The sequence below is a fragment of the Barbus barbus genome, assembly GCF_936440315.1.
Source record: "Barbus barbus genome assembly, chromosome: 35".
Taxonomy (NCBI): Eukaryota; Metazoa; Chordata; class Actinopteri; order Cypriniformes; family Cyprinidae; genus Barbus; species Barbus barbus.
In genome coordinates, this window is record NC_136763.1 from 5,473,793 (window position 1) to 5,501,659 (window position 27,867).

General features: G+C 37.7%; 3 protein-coding genes across 6 annotated transcripts in view; all 3 read right to left on the bottom strand.

The window, feature by feature from the left end:
* Positions 1-3,976: 3,976 nt before the first annotated feature.
* Positions 3,977-5,638, bottom strand: LOC306854766 (galanin receptor type 1; the record flags this gene model as incomplete). Its single annotated transcript, XM_079393002.1, has 1 exon — positions 3,977-5,638. Exon 1 carries the CDS (start codon positions 4,976-4,978, stop codon positions 3,977-3,979), a length of 1,002 nt encoding a protein of 333 aa, XP_079249128.1. The 5' UTR covers positions 4,979-5,638.
* A 476-nt stretch (positions 5,639-6,114) lies between these two features.
* LOC306855373 (inter-alpha-trypsin inhibitor heavy chain H3-like) lies at positions 6,115-20,882 on the bottom strand. The gene is made up of 22 exons (XM_079394037.1): positions 20,766-20,882; positions 19,653-19,816; positions 19,254-19,358; positions 19,007-19,169; positions 18,778-18,888; positions 18,549-18,677; positions 18,293-18,409; positions 15,235-15,403; positions 15,048-15,158; positions 11,700-11,881; positions 11,443-11,622; positions 11,152-11,279; positions 10,912-11,084; positions 8,808-8,876; positions 8,517-8,549; positions 8,292-8,321; positions 8,082-8,132; positions 7,886-7,999; positions 7,607-7,781; positions 7,366-7,514; positions 7,150-7,234; positions 6,115-7,072 (listed from the first exon to the last, which is right to left on the bottom strand). The coding sequence occupies exons 1-22, from the start codon at positions 20,841-20,843 to the stop codon at positions 6,958-6,960; spliced, it is 2,631 nt and encodes an 876-aa protein (XP_079250163.1). The 5' UTR covers positions 20,844-20,882; the 3' UTR covers positions 6,115-6,957.
* A 1,870-nt stretch (positions 20,883-22,752) lies between these two features.
* The window catches only part of LOC306855372 (inter-alpha-trypsin inhibitor heavy chain H3-like), a 29,194-nt gene continuing 24,079 nt past the window's right edge, over positions 22,753-27,867 (bottom strand). For all 4 annotated transcript variants that reach the window (XM_079394036.1, XM_079394034.1, XM_079394035.1 and 1 more), the window contains one exon: positions 22,753-22,936. In XM_079394036.1, coding sequence (XP_079250162.1) covers positions 22,822-22,936 — 115 coding nt within the window. In that variant the 3' untranslated portion in view covers positions 22,753-22,821. The remainder of the gene's footprint in view (positions 22,937-27,867) is intronic.

Genomic DNA, 27,867 nt, shown 5'->3' on the forward strand with positions numbered 1-27,867 from the left:
TTTAAAGTTTGCACAGAAGTTGAGTTCCAAATATGAATATAGAAATATTTACTAGCATAACGTATTCTTCAGCAAACTTTTTTCACTATAATGTCATTTCACTATATTTCACTATAAAGGCAAAACAACGTGAAAGTATACTCTGACTTTCCAGATTGTCAAATTATGTAATTTAATTGGACTGAATCAACTTGACTGTATTTGATCACACCAATAAACATAAGTTTGTTGTTGAACATTTGGTGGACATTAAATAAAGAACATGTATATTTTGTGTGCTTGTTCTAGAAATGTCTAATGGCTAGATGAGTCTTTCTTGAACGAGCCCAAAAAGAAATCTGAATAAACAAGTTGGTTAGCATTCTTTCGCTTCTTTTAGCTCTAAAAAAGGAAAAAAAAAGGTAGAGGGAATTCTCAGACCTGCCCAGTCACATTCATTAAATGCTTTTGTCTTATTCAAAGAGCGAATTTGATGCTTTTAACATAACAATGGTGCCTTAAAGAGACTGCATTATATGGTTTATGTGTTTTTTGTGAAATCATTAAAAATTATCTTTTTATTTCCTGTAAGAAGAATATTGAGTGGATATTTATTGATGCTCTCTTTTGTTACAGGCAGAGGTTTCTTTTTCTATTTCTTGTTCTTTTTTTAAAAATAATTCAGCAACCATAATACTATATCATAACACTAAAAATTTTATCAGATGCATAAAATTTTATCAGATGCATAAACTCATATTGCGTTTTTGTTCAGTCAGGAGGCATTTGACCTGAGTATATTAACAGTGAAGTCACTAAGCGCCCCCTGCAGACAGTATTATATGTACAATCCAATGTTCAGCACTGGAAACCCTGTAAAGCTTGATATTTGTAATATTTTTCCTAAATGGATCAGTTTATTGAACCTTTAAATGGTTTAGGGAAAATGGCTTGCATGGCTCATATATGATATAAGAGAATATAGAGCTCATACTTGAGGAAAAAACACCTCTTTTTGAGGCCCAAACTGAGTAAAAATGTGCAATTGTGTACAGTTGCTGATAGGCTATTTGTATGGCCAAAAAGATAAAATTATGATAGCTTAATGTAAATCTGTGAGCTCTAACAGTATAATAACAGTATAGCAGACAACTTGAGTTGTCACTCTATATCTCCTAATAAAATGTCTTAGTAAGCTGATATTTTAATACTAAGTTTCTATGATCAAAACTGTAATTTCAAAACATATAATGCAATGCAATACAATGATGATTGAGTGATGAACAAATAAACAATTCTTGATTTTAACATGATTTTTCTAATAAATTATGTATGGATAATAAAGTAAACCTAAGTTGTTTCAGTCCTGTAAGTGATCATCTTGAAATATTACTTACAAAATAAAAGTTATTCTTAAGTTTACTTTATAAAAATCATTAAGGATTTCACAGCAACATTAAATATGATACAGTAGGCTTTATAGGGTTAAGAAAGTCTGTTGTCTGTATTAAGAACACTGAATAGAATAGCACAAAAATAGAACAGAATAAATTGCATAATATCATAGTATATATAAACAGATACCATGCCAAGAAAGTGCTTAATAATAGAGAATATCTGTGCAAAGTGCCACTTGTTTTCAGAAAGTGAACCTTGAACTGAAAACCTCTTATGTATTTCATCTCGACAATCTCAGATGACACTCCATTCAAAAGTGAAGTCGAAAAAGTAGTTTTTCCAAAATATGCTATTGTGGAATTCTTTAAAGTTAAAAGCAAAATATATTCAACACATAATAGCCTACACATCTAATAAAATGCTTTTACATATTCACAATAACTGAGGTCCGTTTATTATGGGAAAATTCTAAATACTTGGGAGATTCTGAAACTGGGAAACAAGAAGCTTATCAAATGCTGATAGAAGTAAGAACCCACAAAAATACAAAATGTGTTTAGGGTACACAATCAGATAGAGGAGAAGTTTACTTGATTATCTACATAATCAAAATGTACCAAGTATCAAATACAACAGGCTTTTGAGGGATGTTTATTTGTTAATTTCTCAAAAATCGTTGTATTGCATTGCATTATATATTTTGCACCACAATTAAAACTACAGTACTTAGATAATGAAACTAAGCATTTAAATATCATCTTATATATACATATATATATATACAGTGGTGTCAAAAACTGTTGGCCCCCTTCCTGATTTATTTATTTTTTTGCATGTTTGCCACACTTTAATGTTTCAGATCATCAAACAAATTTAAATATTAATCAAAGATAACACAAGTAAACACAACATGCAGTTTTTAAATTAAGTTTTTTATTATGAAGGGAAAACAAAATCCAAACAGCTAATTCACACCACTCCAGTCCATCAATTAACTTATTGTGAAGTGAAAAGCTACATGTTTGTAACAAACAGATACATCAAGATGTTTTTTTTTTTCTACAAAGTCCTGTTTTTTCCAGTGACATCATCTACATTATGGATGGCTAGTGGGGAAATACAATTAAGTAGATAATTTGGATAAATTACTGTTGTTTTAGATTTGTGACAAATCACAATATTTGTCGATAATCTTTTAAGGAAAGTCTGATATTTCATATGTGAAGACTAAAGGATCATAAACACCAACTCTTAAGATAAAGGACAAGGAGGTGAAGACATCTTTGTAAGTGATTCACTTAATAAATACATACAACTTTCCATAAAACTTTTTGTACTTCATTTTAAAACACACTGTGTTCCCCTGTATGTTTATAAATATTTAATTTGTGTTTGCGAATTGTGGGGAGGCTGTAAGCGATTAGAGATTACCTTCAACTCCTATTCAGGAATGCTGGCTTGTCCCATTCCAGGCTGTGATGGAGGCAGAGATTTCTGATTTCACTATCACTCAGCTGTAGAGTTGACAAGCAGTGTTTTGATGGTTCATGTTAAGTAAATGCTTCTATGGTTCAATCCTACCTGGCCTTGGAAGGTCCATTCAAGACTTGCTTATAATTGCCTTAAGTATAACGTTCACTTGATACGCTGACTTTTTTCGTTGTTGTTCTAAATCCACTTCAGCTGCCTTTCCATGGATTAATCCAGATTGAATCTTAATAAATACAAATTCTCATGTCTAATGTTTGCTTAAAATGCAAGAACTGCAAGTATTGAATGCAGATTAAGTTTGCATTACAGTTATCGATAAAACACTTTCCAAATTTAGATCATAACATGTAGTTCTTTCATTATGCCTCCATACTGTAAATATATTTTTTTTACATAGCGGTATAATCAAAAGAAAACATGTTAAAATTGGGAATTACTTCTGTTTTTCTCAAAAGCTGCATTCACCTTTTAAATTTATGATTGAATATTTCCTCTTAAGAAAAAAAGTTTTGAACCACAAAAGAGATTTGCAAATTCATAAAATATTTCTTTAGTTGCGATCTTTAAAATAAAGGTTTCACACAGAAGAAAAATTTGGGGTTCCCCAAAGAACCTTTCAGTGATCAGTTCTTAAAATACCTATTTTTTTCTAAGCATGAAGAACATGTTAAAAATCTGAAGAAGCGTTTTTCCACAATTAAGAGTCTTTTGTGGAATGTAAAGGTTCCATGGATGTTAAAGATTCTTCATGGAACCATAGATGTCAATAATGTCAATAATGTTCTCCTTTAAACTCAAGTCAAACAAGCCCTTGACAAATTTGAGGTTTAACCAACACAAAATATTAAAGGAATGTACAATGCCAGCTGTTTGGTTCCTCTTGATATTTTATAAGGCTGTGCAAAAATTGGTAAATTGAAATACCAGAACTAAGTTCCTTAGTGTCCAAACCATTGGTCATTGTTGCATCACTCATGAAAATGTTCTACATATTTGTTTAGAAACAAAATGTTTATTGTAAGTACATTATATACAGCCATTCAAGTATGTAAACAACTGACTTTATGGAATAAATCACGGTAATTAACTCTTAACTGTTTTACTGACTTTAGGAGGGTCTTTTTCTACAGACTCCTCGACCCAGGTCCATTAGTTCCTTCCTGAATTTCTCTGACATAAAAACGTAGAGAATGGGGTTGGCCACTGTAGAAGAGGTTGCCATGATGCGAGCAAATGTAGCAAAAGGTCCAAAGTGAGGTAAAGGTCCAGCCGCTTTATCCCCCTCAGCTATTTGGGCAAACATCAAACCATAGGATGGCAGCCAACACAATGCAAAAGCCAGCACTAACAATGCAGACGTCTGGGTCACATGCACATGGTAGTGCTCCAAACGGTCAGTCTGAGTTGTGCGGCCCTGTCTAGTTGTTTTGAGGAAATGGTATATCTTGGCATAGGCTATCACAATGATCCCAAGGGGAAATGCAAAAGCGAGTAGGAAGTGGCACACTCCATATGCCAACTGGCCTTTGTCAGACAGGAAATTGAAACATTCCAGATTCTCATGGGCTTCATGGTTGTGCAGTGTCCTCCATGCAAACTGAGGCGATGCCATAACGACCGCTGGTATCCACAGTGCACCTGCAACTACTTTTAAACGCCCGTCTCTACACCATTGATATGCTTTTGACTGATGGACCACGATGATGTACCGTGCAAAAGCCAAAGTGGCCAGCGTAAAGGCGCTCGCCGCTGTACACATTGCACTCAAGAAGCTCACAGACTTGCACATGAAGCTTCCAAACGGCCAGTGTCGGGTTGCAATGGCGACTGTGTGATATGGAAGACAGGAAAGGAGGAGAAGGTCTGCTACACTTAATGACAGAAGAAGAACATCTGTGCCGTTTGCATTTGTTTGTTGGAGTCCTCCTGTCCTTCCTCCACTGGGCCGTCCACGTCCTTGTTGCATCGTACGATAGATGACGATAAGAACCAGGATGTGTCCCACCACCCCAGTTACCAGGATGAAGCTGTCAAATATGGGTACCAACACTCGCTCAACATCACTCAGTCCATGACTGGAACTGTTCGTCTCGGTCGTTCCATTAACCATAATGGAGTGTTCAACAATTAATTTGATTCTAAATGTAATTGGTTCTTAAATCCAAGTATTATTTTCATGCATCTCTACAAACAGAACATTCGTGCAGCAAATACTGTAAGCAACTGGACATAGTTTTCCATTCGAGGCGTCTCTCAGCCCATTAGAAAATTTTCAAACATTTCATTGGTTATACAGTGTACATCCTTATGCATTCTTGTAGTTTTGCCTGTGAGGTCCAGAAGAGATTAGTACTGTACAGTAGTCTTGATAAAACGCTCTGGAATGCATCAATAGTTAATGATTGCAGGACTCAAAGTGCAGATATACTGCTATTGGTTTAGTTCTCTTCAGGAGAAACTAAATATTGCCCGAAATCATCGTTCATTGTCATTCCACAGATTTATTTCCTCTATAATTCCTTTACAGATATGGCAGATCCAAAGCCATAACAATGTTGTACTTGCCTGTATAGTGACTTAAGTGATTGCAGATGCATTCCAAGGATTTGCTGGATTTTTCTTCTAACTTCAATATTAATTTCACAAATTCAATGTCTATGAGCTCAATAGTCCAGAGTATCAATCTGCTTGAACTTCCAGGGTATTATTCAAAAGATCACGAGTGGAAAGCCGTGCTTCAAACGGAAACAAAATAGCCGGAGAGAGGCAAGTCAAATGGCCTTTGACCTGACAGCAGTGACGCAGTGCCTATAAACACAAAGCTTTGTTTAACCACCCATTTAGTGAACTGTCAAGTTTAGTCAGTAGATATAGCCTCCAGCTTCTGTCTTTGAATTCTTTCTATCCCAGGCCCTTAATTCCATGTTTTAGGGGACTGGGATTTGACCTTTGTTGCCATGTTAAATTATTATAGTTAAATCATTTACCTCCTGAAATAAAAAAAATAAAAAATAAATATTTTATTCACTCTCATGTCATTCCAAACTATGGAACACAAAAGATATTTTGAAGAATGTGTTTGGCCATATTTTTGTGTCCTGAAGAGTTAAAAAAAATTATACAGGTTTGGAATGACATGGGGATGAGTAAATGAGGACAGATTTTGTGTGTGTGTGTGTGTGTGTGTGTGTGTGTGTGTGTGTGAATACCTCTTTAATAAATACTGAGAAACAAGAGTTACATAATCTTAAATTTCCTTCAAGTTCCTTTACAGGAAGTGTTACAGTAAGTCATAAATACGTGATTAATTTAAAGCAAAAAGACAAAGGTCAAAGCATACAGATAAAGTGTCTCATACATAATTCAGATTGTCTGTGTAACTGCTGACTCAAATACCCACATTTGTATATCCCTGAAGTCTTAGTTAAATCTAATGAATCACCATGACTTGGTTTATGACATAAACCTTTAGACAGTATGCATTTAAGCATTTGTATTTTCAAGACTTACACGCATCTGATGCATTTTTTAAAGTTTTCATTGGGACTAAACAGAGAAAATAAGAACAGCTGTCATTTTGAATATTTATAAAATTTATAAAGTTGATTTTTTTTACCCCTGCATTTAATGCAGTTCCAAATAAAACCTTAAAACTTCTAAAACATACATTCATGTCACTTGCTGATGTAAACAAGTAGGTACTTGTTTCACCTGGACATAATATAATGAATATTATAGTAATGAATATTATGTTAGATGTGATAGATGTTACATGTTGTGATATATCAAATTTGGGCAAATGTTTAAGTGTTTAATGGACAGAAATGTTTATTCGATTAAACCTCAATCCTAAAATGCACATTATTTACAATCATTTCGATTTTAAAGAGGGATTTGTGTTAGTGCGAAAATAAAATTCCAGATTCTAACACATTGTTTTTATGTTGATGAATTTATTGAAATGCCGAGGTGTGTGTCAGAGATATCATTTTTGCCAATGACAGAAAAAATACACTCAACACAAACATCAGCAAGTGTTTTACATAGAAACATTCTCTGTGCCAGTTTATCATTTGCCAGCTTTGAACTCTACAGCTTAGTGACAGTGAAATCAGAAATGTCTCTCTGCATCGCAGCGTAGAACGAGACAAGCCAGCATTTGATAACCGGCTTTGAAGAAAGTCTGTAGTCTGTGACGTCCTCCCTACAGACACATTCATAGATTAAACAGATGCATAATCTGAGAAAAAATCAGCGGTGTGCATATTGTTTATCACGTACCAGCTCGCGCTCACTTCCTGGTCATTTATCTTTAGAGTTGGTGTTTGTGATCCTTGAATCTCCTCATATGAAGCATCAGTTTTTCCTTTAATATTATCCACAGTTATTTAACCCATGTTGGTTTAATAATTAAAGCAAGTTACAAATCAAAATGTACTATTTGATTGCTAAATTGTTGATACATGCTTAAATGTTTAATAAGTGAAGCACTCTTACCGAAAATGCCTGTCAAACTGACATCTTTTGGCTGCTGCCGAACAGCAGGCCACAGAAACACGTCTCTTTTTTCCTTATGAAGAAGAATAACGATGTGAATATTTCCCATGGTGATGTCTATTTCATTGCTCCGTAGAATCAGAGACACGCTGATGGAACAGAGAAGCTGATGAGTTAATTCTTTCTCTCAGGTTAACATATAGGCTATAACATACACAAGTTTAGTTTCAGTAGCATTTACCCCTCAGTATTGTGTTGGGTCGCTTCCTGGCCCCACAAAAACTCAACTTGATTCTGGCCATCCTGGTATCTGATAGACGTTGTGTTTATAGTCAGATGATGGTTTGTTTTGTAATGAAAAGTAATTTGATGGAATCCATTTCGTCCAGTCATGGATTCTCCATTCATAGAGAACTCTAGGACATAAAGTAAATGTATGTATGATATGTATAAAACATTTAAATCAAGAAAAAAGATGACTTCTAAAAGGATGTGTATGTAGTAAATGTGTAGTAGTAACCTGAAGCTGAATCCTGTAAGAGTCTGAGTTTGTGAGGAACAGGAACGTCGAAGCAAAGTGGCTTAGACTGACCAACAACAGGCAGCAGGAAACGATTGCTATGAACTGTTGGAGCTAAGACAAAACATAACAAAATGCAGCATCATCATTTTTTTTATAATTTTATAATAATTAAGTTTGAGAGCTTTTTATGTACCTGACTCTGTAGAAAGAACAGTTACCCTCCTCAGAACTGTGGGGCTTTCATCTAAAAAAAAAAAACAAGAGGTTTAGTCATTAAAAAGCCAAATACAGGCTATTAATAATAAAGCTTTTCATGACAGTTTATCAATAAGTGAAATTATTATTATTATTATTATTATTATTAAAGGTTTTTGGAAAAAGAATGGTACAATGTAATACATACCATCAGTTTCCAGAAATGCAGAGCTTGTGACTGGGAAAAATGAAAGTTAGGCATTATATAGACAATAAAATGCTTTCATTTCGTATGAAGTACAATAATGCAAAAATGTATAACTAGACAAGACATACATTATATGCACAAGACAGCAGTGTTTATTCATTATTAAATGGTTGATAGCAAATACATGTAACAAATGGATAACAGAAAGGAAATGAAACCACCTACTTGCATCATAATAACGATTAGGGCGATGTCTACCTGAAAACAAAGTGGTTTTATGTAGTGAGCATGAATCAAAGATCTGTTTATTACAAATTTGTTTTTAATATGTGTGTTTTATTGCATCCCCTCCATTTTACACCTTTATCCCATTTGCCTATATTTTTTAAAAATAATTTTTTTTTAAGGCAGATTTTAGAAAAAGGGATAGCCTTAATCATCATGGTAAACTGAATACTGCTTGGTGTGAACACTATGGAAGCTATATGATAAGGTTGCAATTTCCATTTTCCATACCTGACATTCCACGGAACCCTAGACGATGAACCACACGAGAAGCACTACCACGACGACCATATCCTACTACTGAGATATAAAACAAGTGAATAATATTATATATATACTGAACAAAATTATAAATGCAACACTTTTGTTTTTGCCCCCATTTTTCATGAGCTGAACTCAAAGATCTAAGACTAAGTACACAAAAGGCCTATTTCTCTCAAATATTGTTCACAAATCTGTCTAAAGCTGTGTTAGTGAGCACTTCTCCTTTGCCGAGATAATCCATCCACCTCACAGGTGTGGCTGATTAGACAGCATGATTATTGCACAGGTGTGCCTTAGGCTGGCCACAATAAAAGGCCACTCTAAAATGTGCAGTTTTACTGTATTGGGGGGTCCAAAAACCAGTCAGTATCTGGTTGACCGCCATTTTCCTCACGCAGTGCAACACATCTCCTTCGCATAGAGTTGATCAGGTTGTCCACTCCTCTTCAATGGCTGTGTGAAGTTGCTGGATATTGGCAGGAACTGGAACACGCTGTCGTATACGCAGATCCAGAGCATCCCAAACATGTTCAATGGGTGACATGTCTGGTGAGTATGCTGGCCATGGAAGAACTGGGATGTTTTCAGCTTCCAGGAATTGTGTACAGATCCTTGCAACATGGGGCCATGCATTATCATGCTGCAACATGAGGTGATGGTCGTGGATGAATGGCACAACAATGGGCCTCAGGATCTCGTCACGGTATCTCTGTGCATTCTAAATGCCATCAATAAAATGCACCTGTGTTCGTTGTCCATAACATACGCCTGCCCATACCATAACCCCACCGCCACCATGGGCCACTTGATCCACAACGTTGACATCAGCAAACTGCTCACCCCCACGACGCCATACACGCTGTCTGCCATCTGCCCTGTACAGTAAAACCCGGGATTCATCCATGAAGAGAACACCCCTCTAAAGTGCCAGACGCCATCGAATGTGAGAATTTACCCACTCAAGTCGGTAACGGCGACGAACTGCAGTCAGGTCGAGACCCCGATGAGGACGACGAGCATGCAGATGAGCTTTCCTGAGACGGTTTATGACAGTTTGTGCAGAAATTCTTTGGTTATGCAAACCGATTGTTGCAGCAGCTGTCCGGATGGCTGGTCTCAGACGATCTTGGAGGTGAAGATGCTGGATGTGGAGGTCCTGGGCTGGTGTGGTTACACGTGGTCTGCGGTTGTGAGGCCGGTTGGATGTACTGCCAAATTTTCTGAAACGCCTTTGGAGATGCTTATGGTAGAGAAATGAACATTCAATTCACAGGCAACAGCTCTGGTGGACATTCCTGCAGTCGGCATGCCAATTGCACGCTCCCTCAAAACTTGTGACATCTGTGGCAATGTGCTGTGTGACAAGACTGCACATTTTAGAGTGGCCTTTTATTGTGGCCAGCCTAAGGCAAACCTGTGCAATAATCATGCTGTCTAATCAGCATCTTGATATGCCACACCTGTGAGGTGGATGGATTATCTCAGCAAAGGAGAAGTGCTCACTAACACAGATTTTGACAGATTTGTGAACAATATTTGAGAGAAATAGGCCTTTTGTGTACATAGAAAAAGTCTTAGATTTTTGAGTTCAGCTCATGAAAAATGGGCGCAAAAACAAAAGTGTTGCGTTTATAATTTTGTTCAGTGTATATACACATCAGCTCGACTGTAGCTTTTATTAAAGCAAAAAGAGACATACTCAAGTTCATGTCAATTCAAGTTTTTACTCAAACTGTTATGCTGATGAAATATTTTGTAAAGAAAAAAATTTTACAATTAGTTTTTTTGACAAAGTGATCTATTTGTATAACAATAAATACAATAACTAAATCTATGAAGTTCATGACTCTTATACAGGAGAGTTATTTTTTTATATAAGTAGTGTTTTTAATCATATTTTATTACCTGCAGTGTTTAAACTATGATACAGTTAATGCAATCTTGATTAATACTTTTATATATAATGTTTCATATCGTCACTGTAGTTATTGTGCTGTATATAAAATCAAATGTTAAAAGTCAAATATCTGTACACCTTTGTTTCCTATTTCTACAACGTTTCAGTTCTCACCTGGAGGTCTGGTTGGCACTTCTCCCTCTTTGGGTTTGTCAGCAACTTCAACTTCACCTTCTTGTGGCTTAGTAACAACCATAGAGGTGAGAGGAGTGACAAACTGGTATTTAAGGGAGAGTTCGAGAGCTTCTACCTTTACATCATTTTTCTCTTGTCCTTTAAGAAGCACCCTGAGACAGAAAGATGCCTTCAATGTCCAAATTAAAACACAGAATGTCAATTCACTCATTGACTTACTGTCTCTCCAGCAGCTGCTTCACTGTAAGGTAGGCCCACAACCTCTGCATAAAATCTTCATTCTCAGGTGGAACATCACTGGGGTCTTTTGTCATAATAGAGTCCTGATACGTCACATTGTTGCCTTTCTGCTCAGAAATAATAATACCAGTGAACATTTTCATCAGGAATGCTGTCAATACCACTTTCACCCATAACCTGCTATAAAAACAAAGCCATTATTCAAATCTCCTACACAATGGACCAGTGATCCTGATAATATGCCACTGCACAGATGAGTGAAGATCTTACTGATACTGCGATGACTTCAGTGGTGAAACTCTCCACACTGTTGTCTGTTATTTGTCCTGACACCACAATCTCAGAGCCATTGAAGTACAAGCTAAAGCTGGTCTTGGTAAGGTTTGTCCCTCCTGGGTACTTAAATTGAATATCAGTGAGGAGAGGGATGGCAACTTCTTTATAGAAGCCCTAAAAATCAAACAAACTTTAAATGCGCTCAAAGACAGAACCATTCAGCATTAAAGATGAATTAGTCTGTAGTCCACCTGCAGCTGTAGATCAGCGTCAAAATCTTCATAAATCCTGCGAGCAACTCCACCATTTTCCAGTGACATCTTTGTCAGGAAGTCAAAGTTAACAACATATCCAAAACCAAGGCAAAAGAGGGGAAAATTTGTCCCAATGGCCTCTTTTACATTGGCCATTATCTTCTCTATGTCGGTTTCACCTGTTTAAAAATCATAATTTGTTGTTTTTGAGTTATTTGAAGGATCAGGAATGGACAAATTAGGCAATTTCATATTTTTTGTTTCATATTTGTCAAAAGTTTCATATTTCAATGGATTCTAAATATAAACGTGTTCTGTCGATCAGTGTAATTTCTAGAAAGATCAGAGAAGTTTGTATTCAAAGCTAAAAAGCAAACACACTAAAACATTTTTTAATGTTTCAAATAGGCTAAAGGATCTCAGATCTTTTTGTATCTTCTAAATTCTGCTGATGATTGCTACATTACCGCTCTAACATGACACTTATAATTTTCAACCTACTAGAAAATAACTTTTTTCTGCTTCGTAGTTTTTCTTTAAGGGTAAAGAAAGGTATAGGGTATATTTAAGGTAATAATGCAATACATTATATCATATTATTGATATTAATAATATGACAATAACTGTAGTCAATACTGATTAAATTGGAGGGGGAAATCCTGCCAATAACCAGCTAGGAAAAAAACATAAAAGCACTGATGTTCATCTACTGCAGTGGTATTCTGGAACTGTGAATGAATTTAATAAAACAGCAAAATAATAACAACAACAACAATAACATGTTCAACAAACAAAAAAGAGATTACCTACAAAGTTTGATTAATATGTAGGCCTACATACAATATGCAAAAGTTTGGACCCATTACTATTTTTAATGTTTTTGATATAAATTTCGTATGCTCATCAAGCCTGCATTTATTTGATCAAAAATACAGAAAAAAACTGTAATATTCAGCAATGATATGTTAAATAGATAAAAAGTGATTGTAAAGACATATTGTTGTAAAATATTTATATATTTTGTTTAAACAATTTCTTAATAATCAACAAATCCTGAAAAAAGTATCACAGGTTATAAAATAAACATTAAGCACAGTTTCTAACATTGATAATAAATCAGCATGTTAGAATGATTTCTGTAGGGTCATGTGATACTGAAGACTGGAGTTATGGCTGATGAAAATTCAGCTTTGATCACACAAATATATTTTAAAGTCTAATAAAATAGAAAACTTTAAATTTCAATGATATTTCACAATATTATTGGGGTTTTTTTCTGTATTTTTTATCAAATAAATCCAGGCTTGATGAGCATAAGAGACGTCTTTCAAAAACATTAAAAATAGTAATGTGTCCAAATTTTTGTATTGTATAAGTAAAAATATGCAAAATTTAAAATTAAATGTTGTAAAAATAAAAAGGTTTGGGATCATATTTGTTTCAAGTGCATTTTATTGGGGGTGAGGGGCCTCCAACATGAATTTTGGCTAGGGCCTCCTAATGTCTACAACTGGCCCTGTTAGGGGCCACCTATCATATTCGTTAGTTTTCTAAAAACTTACTCCACTATTTTCCTCCGTTTCTGGTCGTAACATGCTTATATTAATTTGATTTTTATCCATTAATGTGATTGGATAGAGAGATAGTAATTGGTCTCGTGACTTTCGTCAAATCAAATTGTGCATAGAAAACGTCTCAGGTTACATATGTAACCCTAGTTCCTCGAGGGAACGAGACGCTGCATCCGAGAACGCTAGACGAACTGTAATCTGTCCAAAGGATGGGAGAGACGTCATGGGCGGGTGACGTAATGGCCAGGAGGCATAAAAGTACGTGCGGTGGAACCGGCGTCAGCTTCTAGGAATGAAGCAAGCGCTGGCAGGAATGCCAGAAGTGTGGCATCGAGACGCAGTGTCTCGTTCCCTCGAGGAACTAGGGTTACATGCGTAACCTGAGACCTGAGGTACACCTACGACTCATATAGCTGCCCCAGCAGCGCTCTGGTGAGCGGAGGCCTCTAAAACTCACTGTAGCAAGAGGAGGCCTGACGACACTCGCCGACCAATCGAGCTCTTGGAGCGGAGGCCTCAGCATGACAACTCTCGAATTGAGAGGAGGCCTACTACACTCCACACACTAGACGTCTTGCAAGGAGACTCACTTAGAGCCTACTACTCACAGAGGCTTATTTCTTTATTGCAAAACGATAAAACTGGCACCGTCTTACACATGATTTTAAATCTATTTTTCAAACTTTATGATTTAAATGGGGATGACTGTACTGAGAATAACTTTCATCTTTTCTTCAACTGAATACTGTTTCCGTGCTATTTTGATGTGGTTTAAAGAGTTGGCAGTCAAAATTAAAACTGCTGGATGATAGATATTCTTCATTCTTTATGACAAACAAGATAATGTGAATTACAGAATGTACAACGTTTTTTAATGTATAAATTGCAGTGTACAGCGTTTATTATGACGGGGTAGAATCCACAGCTCAGTACTTACTACTCAATACTCGTGAGTACTTTTAAATAGGCTACTCTTTTACTCTTACTCAAGTCGTTTTTTGGACAAGTACTTTTACTCTACTCACACTACATTTTTTGGAAGGTAATGGTACTTATACTAGAGTATTTTTTTTCAGTACTCTTTCCACCACTTATGGCAGCCCATAGAACCGCATCCGGAAAAGTTATGAAATTTGATACACTGATAGAGGACAGTCTCAATATTAACCACAGAAAATTTGGTTTCTCTAAGTCAAACTCTCTACCATCACTTGTCCAAAATTTGACTCATGTTTAAGCTAATAACTTCTGAACTGTAATGGCTAGAAACAAAATGACGTAATTTTCTGTCATAATTTTTTTTTTTTGTATTCAGCTCAAACTTGATGTGTTATAACAACCACGAGGGTACCTGCACAGTTTCGGCACAGTGCCACCTTTTTATGATGGATGGATGCACTATTGGACTACTGAATCTCACCAGCCTTTCACTGTCATTACAATGCTTGGGAGCCAGGACATTTTTTAATATAATTGTATTCGTCTTAAAGAAGAATGTCATATACACCTAGGATGGCTTGAGGGTGAGAAAATCATAGGGTAATTTTCATTTTTGGGTGAACTATCCCTTTAATTGGTGCTTCAGCTTTCACTTTCGCTTTCAAAATCAATCAAGTTCAGCAAGAAAGGGAGAGGAGGGGAAGGGGGCAAAGTAACTAGTCTGGGGGGCAAGGTCCACGAATGTCCCCCCATGGCGCCGGCCCTGAGCTGACTAAATAAACTAATGCTATGATAAAACACCCTTTAGCTTGTGTTTGTCAGTGTGAATCTGTGCCTGTAGTGGGATCTCCATCAGTCAGCAGGATCAGGATGGAGGCTGTCCCCTCTCGTGGATGTCGATTGATCATGTCCACTCCTGCTAGAACTGCAGCATTTATGTCTGTGGCTAAAGGAAGACCAAACATAGTTGTGTCACTGTGAGGTACAACTTTCTTGCTCTTTATTTATGTGATCTAACTCACCTCCTCTATCTCTGATCTCCTTCACAAAAGATTTTGCATTCTCCAGATTTTCCTCAGTAGTTTTGAGGAGCTCACGCTTCCATAAGCTAACTTCACTGTCAAAGGTGATCAATCCAAAGTGGTCATCCTCATCAAGATCACTTAAAATCCTCAGCAGTGCCAAACGAGTCTAAAGATAAACATGTCAGCAGATCTGGACGTTATTCTTTCTCTATTATGGATGCATTCTCACATTTAACAGATATGGACAGTTTTGTTATTAATTTAAAGAAATACCAAAATCCTTGTTCTTATTGCATGGAAATGCAGAACGCTGCAAGATTCTCCAAAAATGTTCTTCTAGGGCAGGGCTCCTCAAATCTTTCCCTGGAGGGCAAATCTGCTGCAGAGTTTAGCTCCAACCCTGATCAAACTCACCTACCTGTGATTTTCTAATGGTCTTGAAGACTCTGATTAGCATGCTCAGGTGTGTTTGATTAGGGTTACAGCTAAACTCTGCAGGAGTGGGCCAGATTTGAGACTGAGGGCCTCATAAGAGTAGAAGAAAAGCTCAATGCATCAAAAATATTGAGATAGCCTTAATGAAAACCTAGTCCAGAGCATTCAGAACTTCAGCCTGGGCAGAAGGTTCACCGTCCAACAGGACAATGACCCTAAGCACACAGAAAGAGTGACTTATAGACAACTCTGCAAATGGCCTTGAGTGGCCCAGCCATAGCCTGGCCTTGAACCCAATCTAATATTTCTGGAGAAACCTGAAAATGTGCATTTTCCCCCATCCAACCTGACAGAGCTTGAGAGGTGAAGAGGTGAGGAGACGAATAGCAGATAATTGCTAAATGCTGATGAGCAAAGCTTGTTGCATCAAACAAAAAAGACTTGAGACTGTAAAGGTGTTTCAGCTAAATATTTAGTTAAGGGTATGAATACTTATGCAATGTACTTATTTTTATTTTTTATTTTTAATAAATTTACGAAGTTGTGACAATTCTGTTTTTGCTTTGTCAATATGGTGTATGGAGTGTAGATTGATGTGGGGAAAAAAAGTAATTTAAAGCAGTTAAAACAAGGCAGCAACATAACAAAACATGAAAAAATGAAGGGGTATGAATACTTTCGCAAAGCACTGTAGCTATCTAAGAATATCTATGTGCTAGCTCATTTACTGCACCTCTTCTTAGGGTCTTTAAGTAGCGGTCTCCTTGAGCCCTCGCCTAGATAGCGCTATCTCCCCTGCTAGGTTTGATAGCCCACTCTTTGTGGTCTGGGCAGCCTCATACGCAGGTTTACCTGGTTATTTAGGCTAGCTGTGCGGGACTAGCTGTATGATAACTCTGTGATTGCTGCCCTGCTTACAGTTAAAAACTGCTTACAGTTGTTTAAAGGTCTCCTTGAGCCCTTAGACATTGCTGTCTCCCCTGCTAGGGTTGTAAGTAGACAGCCCACTCTTTGTGGTCTGGGTAGTTTCAGTCGGTCCTTTTCTGGTAGCTTTCCTAGGTATATAGCTATCTGAGGATATCTATGTGCTAGCTTGGTGACTGCTCCCCTTCTTAGGGTTTTTAAGTAGCAGTCTCCTTGAGCCCTCGCCTGGACAGTGCTATCTCCCCTGCTAGGATTGTAAGTAGATAGCCCACTCTCTGTGGTCTGGGTAGCTTCACAGGAAGGTTTACCGGGGTATTTGGCAAACTGTGCAGGATTAGCTCTGTGATAGCTTGGTGATTGCTCCCCTGCTTAGGGTTTTGAAGTAGCAGTCTCCTTGAGCCCTTACCTAGACAGTGCTGTCTCCCCTGCAAGGGTTGTAAGTAGACAGCCCACTCCTTGTTGTCTGGGTAATCTCAGTCGATCCAATTCTGGTAGCCTTCGTAGGTACATAGCTATCTGAGGATATCTATGTGTTAGCTCAGTGACTGCTCCCCTTCTTAGGGTCTTTAAGTAGTGGTCTCCCTAAACCCTTGCCTAGACTGTGCTGTCTCCCCTGTAAGTAGCAGTCTCCTTGAGCCCTTACCTAGAGAGTGCTGTCTCCCCTGCAAGGGTTGGAAGTAGACAGCCCACTCTTTGTGGTCTGGGTAATATCAGTCGGTCTCCTTCTGGTAGCCTTCCTACGTACATAGCTATCTGAGGATAGCTATGTGAGCTATGTGAGCTATCTGAGGATAGCTATGTGTGGATAGCTATGTAATCTGAGGATAGCTATGTGCTAGATCAGTGCTAGCTCAGACTGCTTCCCTTCTTAGGGCTTTTTTAAGTAGCAGTTTCCCTGAGCTCTTGCATAGACAGTGATATCTCCCCTGCTAGGTTTGTAAGTAGATAGCCTATTCTCTGGTCTGGGCAGCTTTTTAGGAAGGTTCATTTCATAAGACCCTTTGGATATAGCTATCTGTGGATAGCTGGGATTGTTAGTAGCAATCTCTGAGCTCCTCATTTCCCCCTTATCTGGAATTGGGCTCCCTCATTTCTACAAAATTGTGAGCAGCCCAAGGTGTCATTAGCTGAGGAAGGAAAGGTTTGGTGTATGTCTGTCTCCTCCTTGGTGTTCTCTCACCAGGTGGACAGGCATGCGCATCGGCATGGCGTGATTGGATATCGTTCCCCAAAGTGGGACGCAACTCGAAGTTCCCTTGAAGAGGAACATCTGGGGTTATTCATGTAGCGTCTGGGGTCACTTGTGAGGCACTGCGTCCCCTCGTCATGCCTTCGGCCTGCCTGTTTACATTTCCTCAGACAACTGAGTTGGTGACGTATTCAGCAGGTGCCCTTTTATACTTTTGTTTTACACATGCTTCAGACACCGGTCATACTGGCAGCATTCCCCGGGGACACAGCATCTTCTTCCCTCTTGGGGAACCATGGTTACATACATAACCCAAGACATTTTCTTAATTTGAAATTATAGATAAATGGGTAGTGAGGAAGCTTAGTTAAAATGGATCAACTGCAGGACTTTTTGACTGCTCCTACATTGCAAAAGTAGAATTGTCTCTCAAAAGACCAGTTGTGTAAAGTAGTTGAACAATGTAATTTCATAGGTCAATATATGTTTTTCAACGCTGACATTTACCTGATCTATTTTTCTGCCATGCATAGAACCACTCTGGTCAATGATAAACACCACATTTTTTGGAATACGTGGAACATCAGAGGGCGCAAAGTAGTGGACGAAATAGCCATTTGATGCCTGAGAGAACAGAAAAATAAGTATATTATGAATGATAATATATTTTTTTGATCATTTTTACTTGGCCAGTCATTCAAAATCCTCTCCACTTTTCAAAAACGTATTTTACTCTCGTAATCCATGTAATTTTACAATGTACCATGACTTCTCCTTTAGAATTTTGTCTCGCCACATCGTATGTTATGAGCAGGTCACCATTCAACCCATTTTCTCCACAGCTTTTACACTTGGTCTGTTGATCTCGAGAGGGATAGAAGGTCACCCATGCCTGAAATGATCAGTTTGGTCATATGACAATCTTTTTTTTAAAACATACAATTAAATGAAAACATCTAAACTGTGTTTTTAACCCTCATTTAAGCTCTTACATCTTTGTCTGCTCTGGTGGTTTTGATGGCATTGGCCAAATCATCAGTGCTCAAATCTCCTTTCACTTCCAAGAACGAAATTCCTGGTTTCTCTTGAATGTGCACATCCATCTGATATGAGGAAAAGAACATCTTTTTATGTATCCATTAGAATTCAGTGATTATATAATTAGATATTCTCCATCAAAACAGATTATCTATTTCTTCTTTGTTTCCTTTTCTAATGTACCTTGAAGTCAGCCACCAGCTGCATCGGTTGTGCATTGATGAGTAGCTCATATTTGCCGAGGCGACGCTTTAGCAGTTCTTCGTAGGTCAACTCAAAGGTCACTTTACTAAAAGCAGCCACTGTCACTGAAGTTTTAAAGTCCTCTAAAGACCTTCCAACAGATCTGAAATAGAAATAAATCCCAGCATATTACTAAACATACTACAAATACATATTTTATGGACCTGATTTAAAAAAATTCCAGTACTTGACCAGTCCAGCACTTTGTCCTCGAGATACTGCTTGATTGTATTGCTGTTTAGCTTCTTTTTTTCCCTTCACAACCCCATCATATGTTTTTCCCTCTATGGTCCTATGGAGAACATGGCACAATGAGGTTTCCTTAATATCCTAGAAACTTACATTTTGAATCTCAGACATTTTGCATTAAAAAATCCATCACACATGGTAGCATCACTAAATATGTTTGTATGAAAGTACATCATTAATTTATTGTAATACATTGAAAATTACAAAAGTTTCTAAATCTATATTTTGTTCTTGTTTGGCTGCATTATCAGATGGAACTGATCTGACACCCACATGATATAAATGGCTTCTTTACCTTTTTATTTCTACTTATATAACACTACTCATGTTGACCTACATTCTGAATTTGCTGATGAAGGCATTCTTGGGAATCTTGACCTCAAACTGGATCTCTTGAGATTCATTCAGTGTGTTTGCAACACGGCTTGTGATGACTGTTGTGGCGTAGCGACTGGTGACTGTGGAGTTAATGTAGAAGCTGTATATATCCACATTTTGTTTCTGTTGAGACATCAACAGTACACAAATCAAAGTATACTCATATGGTATAACAGAAAGTGACTGGCTAGTGCACATTCACTCCTCCTATTTGCATAGGATTGCTAAAATGTTTACTGCTCGAAATGGCATAGGGAAAAGGCCTTTGGACTAAAAGACAAATATTTTTCAATGACTGCATCTCAGTGTACACAACTGAGCAACAGAAAGTTAGATAGTTCTGTCAATTCAAATTATTTCTGTCAACAATAGTATTATAAACATAATCAAAATTAAAACTTTGTTAAATATGTCAACATTGAAAATAAATAGTTGGCTTTTTACACTGTGTTGTGGTTTTACTCAACAGAGATAGATTATATGACAAACTAAATCATATTAAATCAAAATACATGATACACTACTGTGTTTGGTATTTCTTAAAATATTTTTGAAGAAATCTATGCTCAGCAAGGATGCATTTATTTAATCTTAAATTAAATAATTTAATATTTAATATAAGTTATTTTGTGAAATATTATTGTAATTTAAAATAAGTTTACATTTACAAATTGTATTTATTCCTTTGATGCAAAGCTTTTTTCAGCATCATTACTAATATTATTAATATGCTGATTTGCTGCTCAAGAAACATTATTAATTAATGTTGAAAACAGTTATGTCGAATAATATTTTTTGTGGAAACGTGATACATTTTTTCAGGATTCTTTGATGAATAGCATTTATATGGAATAGACATATCTTTCAACATTAGAATTGTCTTTATGGTCACTTTTGATCAATTTAATTAATAAAAGCATACATTAAAAAAAATCTTACTTTTGAAGAGTAGTGTATATTCAGCATAAGTATATATAATTAGTTTGAACCTTCATGTCAAGTACAGATATTTATAAGTTTTGTACCCTGATTATGACTCAGTCTTCATCTTGAACTAAAATTTGACCCTCACCCTCTTAACAGGATCTGAAGTGGCTGAGATGAGAAAGACGCCTAAGAGAATCAGCCGGAGAGCTGCTCGATCCATCATGACCTGCACATGAAACTGACCTCGAAACACGCACTGCCTTTAAACTCAAGTCCACAGCATGCTATTGGCTGCTACTGACAGGATGAAGAAACCTCCCCCTTTATTTGCAATGAGAGTCTCATAAACACCAGGTAACTCAATGTGCTTTTCAAGAAAAAAATATTATCCATATAATTTGAAAATACATTCTGTTGAAGTTTGGTGTTGTGCTTTTATTATATTATTAGACAGAACCACCAAAAACAACAACAACACAACAAAAAAATATTTCCCCGCAATAATCACAATCACTTACAGAGAGGCACCAGTCGAAGGGTTACTATGAATACATATTTGTATACTATTTTATTAAATTTAATTTTATCACAGGGTGTGTCAGCTAAAGCCCAGGTGCATTTGTGTGGGCAAAAAAATAAAATAAAAAATTACATATCCAAACACAAAAGCACAGCACAACAACTGCTGAGAAAATCCTGCACCTAAAAGTAGAATGTTATATAAAGATGGAAATCACTTTAAATTAATGTTAGGGTGGACTGTTGATGGTAAAAACCTGTTAAATGATTAACGGTAAGTTCCCCTACTATATACGGTGAAAAACTGTATTGGACATTTCATGTAATTTTACGGTAGTATACCGTGTTTGGAAGTGAAAAAGAATGTATAATTTACAATGAATAACCATAAATTGACATTCCCAGAATTCCTTGCGTTACATTTCAAATTAGTTTTTTTAGTTGAAATAACTGTTTTTTTCTTATCAGTTGTGTACACTAGGGTTGTATGTTACATTTAATTTTATTAATTTAATGTTTACTGCATTATTTCAGTTTAATGTGTGTTACCATGATGGTGTTTAGTGTTTGTGTAAATGACACTCTGCACCTTCTATATGTTAATATTTAAAATCTGCTTGCGATGTGCTTTGGTTCATCATGTCAGGGTTCTGTCACTTCGGTCTAGTTTATTCATGGTTTTGTGACGGAGCCCTGACACTCCCTTCTTGTCTTGTTTTCTGGGGAGCGCGCAGCTTCGAGTGTGCTCGAGCTGTGCGCTCTCTTGTCTGCGTGCTCTGTTCCATGTTGGGGCGTGGTGTTCGGATCCCGGCACTCTTGTCTTGTTCAGACTCTGCTCTGGTTTCGTGTCGGGGTTCGGACACTCACGCTCCAGGTTTGTTCTTGCTGGGGAGCATGCGATTTCGAGTTTGCTCGGGTCGTGCGCTCCTCTGTCCTCTGTCTGTGTGTGTGTGTTTTGTTCGGCACGCGGTTCAGGTTTCGGCCGCGTGCTTTTTCTTGTTTTGTTTTGATCTGTGCTTTCATGTTCGTCATGTTTTGTGAACATGCACCTTATGAGTCTCCTCGTTAGCTGCGTGTTCGTGTCCTGTCTTGCACATGGCTAGTGATTTGTTTTGCTGGCCATGTGCTTGTGTTTTTGTTTTGTGTGAGCACATAGCCTTGCCTTGCCTTCCCTTGTGCTGCCTTGCCAGTGTGTTTTCCCCTACGGGGTAGTTTTTGTTTGTTTATTTTATTTTATAATTAATAAAGCCCGATTTTCCTCCAGCACTTGAGTCCTCGCTCTATCCCCTCACCGCAACCCTGACACATCATGTGACTTTCTCATCACCATCTGCTTTTATCAGTGTATTACGAAGTTACAAAACAGATTTCAGTATTTCAATAGGTTGGTATATTAACATTATATCAGTTAATGAAATTACCGTATTTAAATGTAAACTTAAGTTAAAACCGTAAAACCTAAAATGTTTTTTTACAGTAAATTTTACGGAATTTATTTTACAGCGTGGTTATCAAAGCATGCTAAAGATATGGTGCATAGACTGAAAATAACTTGGTCCCTACTATTTGCCAATAGATGAAAGTTGTATAACTGATCAACAATGTCCAACATGTTAAAGAATATGTTATTTTATTGGAAATGTCAGCAAGATAAAGGACAATAAAATCATTTTTGCTGAACTCTACAGCTGAGTGATGGTGAAGTCTGAGATCTCCTGCTGTGTGACAGCCTGGAATGGTACAAGCCAACATCCAACCACAGGAGCAAAAGCAAGGCTGTAGTCCTTCACCATAACCCTGAAACAACAACATTTTATTTAGTTTATTTATTTATTTAGTCATTTAGCAGACACTTTTATCCAAAGCGACTTACAAATTAGGACATTAGAAGCAATCAAAACCAACAAAAGAACAACAACATGCAAGTGCTATTACAAGTCTTGGTTAGCCTAACGCAGTACACATAAAAAAAATCTTCTTTTTTTTTAAGAAAACGAGTAGATAGAATATAGAAAAAAAGAAGCCTAGTGTTTTTTGTTTTGTTTTTATAAGAAACAAGTAGATAGAATAGAAAAAATAAAGCTAATGTTAGTTTTACAGGAAAAGCTAGCAGTTAGAGAATAAATATGCAATTGATAGGTCAAATGTGTGTTGTTTTTTTTTAAACAAAAAGACAGATAGATAAAATAAAATTAGAATAGAGAGTGCTAGAGTTAGAGGGTCAAATAAAGATGGAAGAGATGAGTTTAGATTAGCTGTTTCTTGAAGATGGGTAAGGATTCAGCTGCTCGGATTGAGTTGAGCAGGCCATTCCACCAGATGGGAACAGTTAATGAAAAAGTCTGTGAAAGTGATTTTGTGCTTCTTTGGGATGGCACAATAATGCGTCGTTCACTTGCAGAACGCAAGCTTCTAGAGGGCACATAAGTCTGAAGTAATGAATTTAGGTAAAGGGGTTCAGAGCCAGTGGTGGTTCTGCAAGCAAACATTAATGCCTTGAATTTAATGCGAGCAGCTATTGGTAGTCAGTGCAAATTGATGAACAGGGGCGAGACGTGCGTTCTTTTCGGCTCATTAAAGATTAATCTTGCAGCGGCATATTGGATTAATTGTAGAGGTTTGATGGAATTGGCTGGAAGACCTGCCAAGAGAGCATTGCAATAGTCAAGTCTGGACAGAACAAGAGCCTGAACAAGGAGTTGTGTTGCATGTTCCAAGAGAAAGGGCCTGATCTTCTTAATATTGTATAATGCAAATCTGCAGGACCGGGCAGTTTTAGCAATGTGGTCTGAGAAAGTTAGCTTATCATCAATCACAACTCAAATGTTTCTGGCTGTTTTTGCAGGAGTTATGGTTGATAAGCCTAACTGGAAAGTGAAATTGTGATGAAGTCATGGGTTAGCTGAAACTATAAGCAGCTCTGTCTTAGCTAGGTTGATTTGAAGGTGATAGTCCTTCATCCAGCTAGAAATGTCTGTTAGACATGCTGAGATGGGAGCAACTATCGTCGGATCACCATGGAATGAGAGGTAGAGTTGAGTGTCATCAGCATTTTTATATATATATATATATATATATATATATATATATATATATATATATATATATACACTGTGACGAGTCGGCTGCCTCCCCCCTGTCTATCATCACCACCCCGTCCCGTATTCGCCGCCCCAGAAGCGCCGGGATTTCCGAAGATGGACGAAGCCGCGCAAGAGACGCCGCCGCCACTCGCTCCCGGCCCCGAGAGGGGAGCGCGTGCGGCCACCGGACTCCGCCCCTTCCCTGGACCCTTCCCTCCTGAACACTGCCCTCCTACACAGCCCCGCAGCACGACGAGGACACCAGATCTCTGTTTATTTTGGACACTTTTTCCCCCTTTGGACACTTTATTTTAATATATTGTTTAATAAAAACCTCTCCGAGGCTTGACGCCACGCCCACTGTGTCTGTCGTTGGCTCCTCCCGCCACAACACATATACATACATACAGTGCCCTACATAAGTATTGGAACAGTAAAGACAAAATTGCTCTGTTGGCTGTTGAGTCAAGACATTTGCAAATATGATTAAAAGATGCATATGAGACAAAACTACAGAATGTCACATTTTATTATTACCCGTTTCAACACATATGTTTTACCAAATAAAAAGAACAGCACTTTTAGAGTATTGGGACAGTTGAACATAAGGCAGATATAAAATATTAAAAGCTATTATTTAGTTGAAGATCCCTTGCACACAGTCACAGCAGTGAGTCTGTGACCCATAGACATCACCAGACTCTTGGTCTCATCCTTTGAAATGCTTTTCCCAGCCTTTAACGCAGCCAATTCCAATTGTTGCTTGTTTTGGGGAGTTTCTGCCATTACTCTCTTCTCCAGCTGGTGAAATTCATGTTCAATCGGATTTAAATCTGGAGATTGACTTGGGCAATCTGAGACTTTCTATTTCTTTGCCCTTATAAATTCCTTTACTAAACTGGCAGGGTGTTTTGGGTCATTGTCCTGATGCAATATGAAGCACTTCCCAATGAATCTGGTGGCATTTTCTTGAATGTTGGTAGGCAAGATGGTTTTGTACCCTTCCAAATTCATTCTGCTACTCTCATCATACATTAAGTCATGACTAAAGTTGAGAGGGCCTGTTCCAGAGGCAGCCATGCATGCCACGACACCACCTCCGTGGCATGCATGGCTGCCTCTGGAACAGGATAGAACAACACCACGACACCACCTCCACCATGCTTTACAGATGAGGCTGTATGCTTGGGATCATTGCAGTTCCCTTTTTTTCTCCAGATTTTTGCTTTCCAATCACTTAGATAAAAGGTTAATCTTTGTCTCATCAGTCCATAAACACCGTTCCAAAACTCTTCTGGCTCACCTTTGTGCTTTTTTGCCAACTCTAATCTTGCCTTTCTATTTTGGTGCTGGTCAGAGGTCTTGCTGCATCTTGCTGTGTAGCATCTGTAATTCTGTGTCAAAGTCCCCTGAGGACAGTAAATTATCACAGCATCACCCCAGCTTTCTGGAAGTTGTTGGGGATTTTACAGACACGTCTTTTAGGATTCATTTTCACAGCTTTTATGATTTGTCTGTCATCAACTACTGTTGTTTTCTCAGCCGATCAGGTCGTTGTTGGTTGCTGGTGGTTTCCAAACTCTTGATTTCTCCATGCCCTTTGTTTTTGCTATAGCTATAATTGACTTCCTCTTTTCTTTTAGCATTCAAATTGCTTGCTTTTCTCTCAAAGTCAGCTCCCTTGTCTTCATCCTGGTTTGTGTGTGTCATCATCAAATGCAAGATTCAGAATGCAGAAGTAATGGATATAACTGATACAACACATTCCCTGCTTTTTTTGCAACAGGACACAGCTGATCACTTAGAAAGACCTGTGAGGCAACTGTTCCAATACTTATGCTCACATCAGATAGAGGGATGAAACTCTAAAAGTGCTGAACGTCTTAGCTTGTAAAACATCTGTGTGTTGAATCACCCAATAATAAAATGTGATGTACTGTAGTTTTGTCTCATATTCATCTTTTAACCAATGCACCAATTCAAACCTCTGAAAGAATATAACAGCCCTTAAAATTTGATGTAAAATACATGGAGTGCCTTTGTTACAATCTACCCCATTGCCGGGGTAGGTTGTAACACATACTAGGGTAAGTTGTAACAGTCAAGAAGCAAAAACAGCAGCCACCTCATAAAGTTTGCTTCAAAAACAGATTTATTGAAACAAACTAAAAGAACAATACAAAACAATGTGGCACTTTCTACGAATGACCACATCTCCAATCCACTTTCTGTTCAATGCAGGAGTGTGTGCGTGTATGTAAATTAGACTACTAGAACAAACCTCCTTAACAGTATTTATGCTTACTGAACACTCAATTCCAGTGTACCGAGGTAAAGAACATGTAGATCTAACATAAAACTGTGTAAATTTGTTTGAAATGTTATCAGTCTACAGCAAAAATAAAGGGATTGGCCTTACTGTTCCAATACTTTTGGTGGGCACTGTATATATATGCAGCCTTGGTGAGCAGAATAGACTATAAAAAATTTTTTATTTTTTTCCTATATATATATATATATATATATATATATATACACACATACATACATATATACACTCACCTAAAGGATTATTAGGAACACCATACTAATACTGTGTTTGACCCCTTTCGCCTTCAGAACTGCCTTAATTCTACGTGGCATTGATTCAACAAGGTGCTGAAAGCATTCTTTAGAAATGTTGGCCCATGTTGATAGGATAGCATCTTGCAGTTGATGGAGATTTGTGGGATGCACATCCAGGGCACGAAGCTCCCGTTCCACCACATCCCAAAGATACTCTATTGGGTTGAGATCTGGTGACTGTGGGGGCCATTTTAGTACAGTGAACTCATTGTCATGTTCAAGAAACCAATTTGAAATGATTCGAGCTTTGTGACATGGTGCATTATCCTGCTGGAAGTAGCCATCAGAGGATGGGTACATGGTGGTCATAAAGGGATGGACATGGTCAGAAACAATGCTCAGGTAGGCCGTGGCATTTAAACTATGCCCAATTGGCACTAAGGGGCCTAAAGTGTGCCAAGAAAACATCCCCCACACCATTACATCACCACCACCAGCCTGCACAGTGGTAACAAGGCATGATGGATCCATGTTCTCATTCTGTTTATGCCAAATTCTGACTCTACCATCTGAATGTCTCAACAGAAATCAAGACTCATCAGACCAGGCAACATTTTTCCAGTCTTCAACCGTCCAATTTTGGTGAGCTCGTGCAAATTGTAGCCTCTTTTTCCTATTAGTAGTGGAGATGAGTGGTACCCGGTGGGGTCTTCTGCTGTTGTAGCCCATCCGCCTCAAGGTTGTGTGTGTTGTGGCTTCACAAATGCTTTGCTGCATACCTCGGTTGTAACGAGTGGTTATTTCAGTCAAAGTTGCTCTTCTATCAGCTTGAATCAGTCGGCCCATTCTCCTCTGACCTCTAGCATCAACAAGGCATTTTCGCCCACAGGACTGCCGCATAATGGATGTTTTTCCCTTTTCACACTATTCTTTGTAAACCCTAGAAATGGTTGTGCGTGAAAATCCCAGTAACTGAGCAGATTGTGAAATACTCAGACCGGTCCGTCTGGCACCAACAACCATGCCACGCTCAAAATTGCTTAAATCACCTTTCTTTCCCATTCTGACATTCAGTTTGGA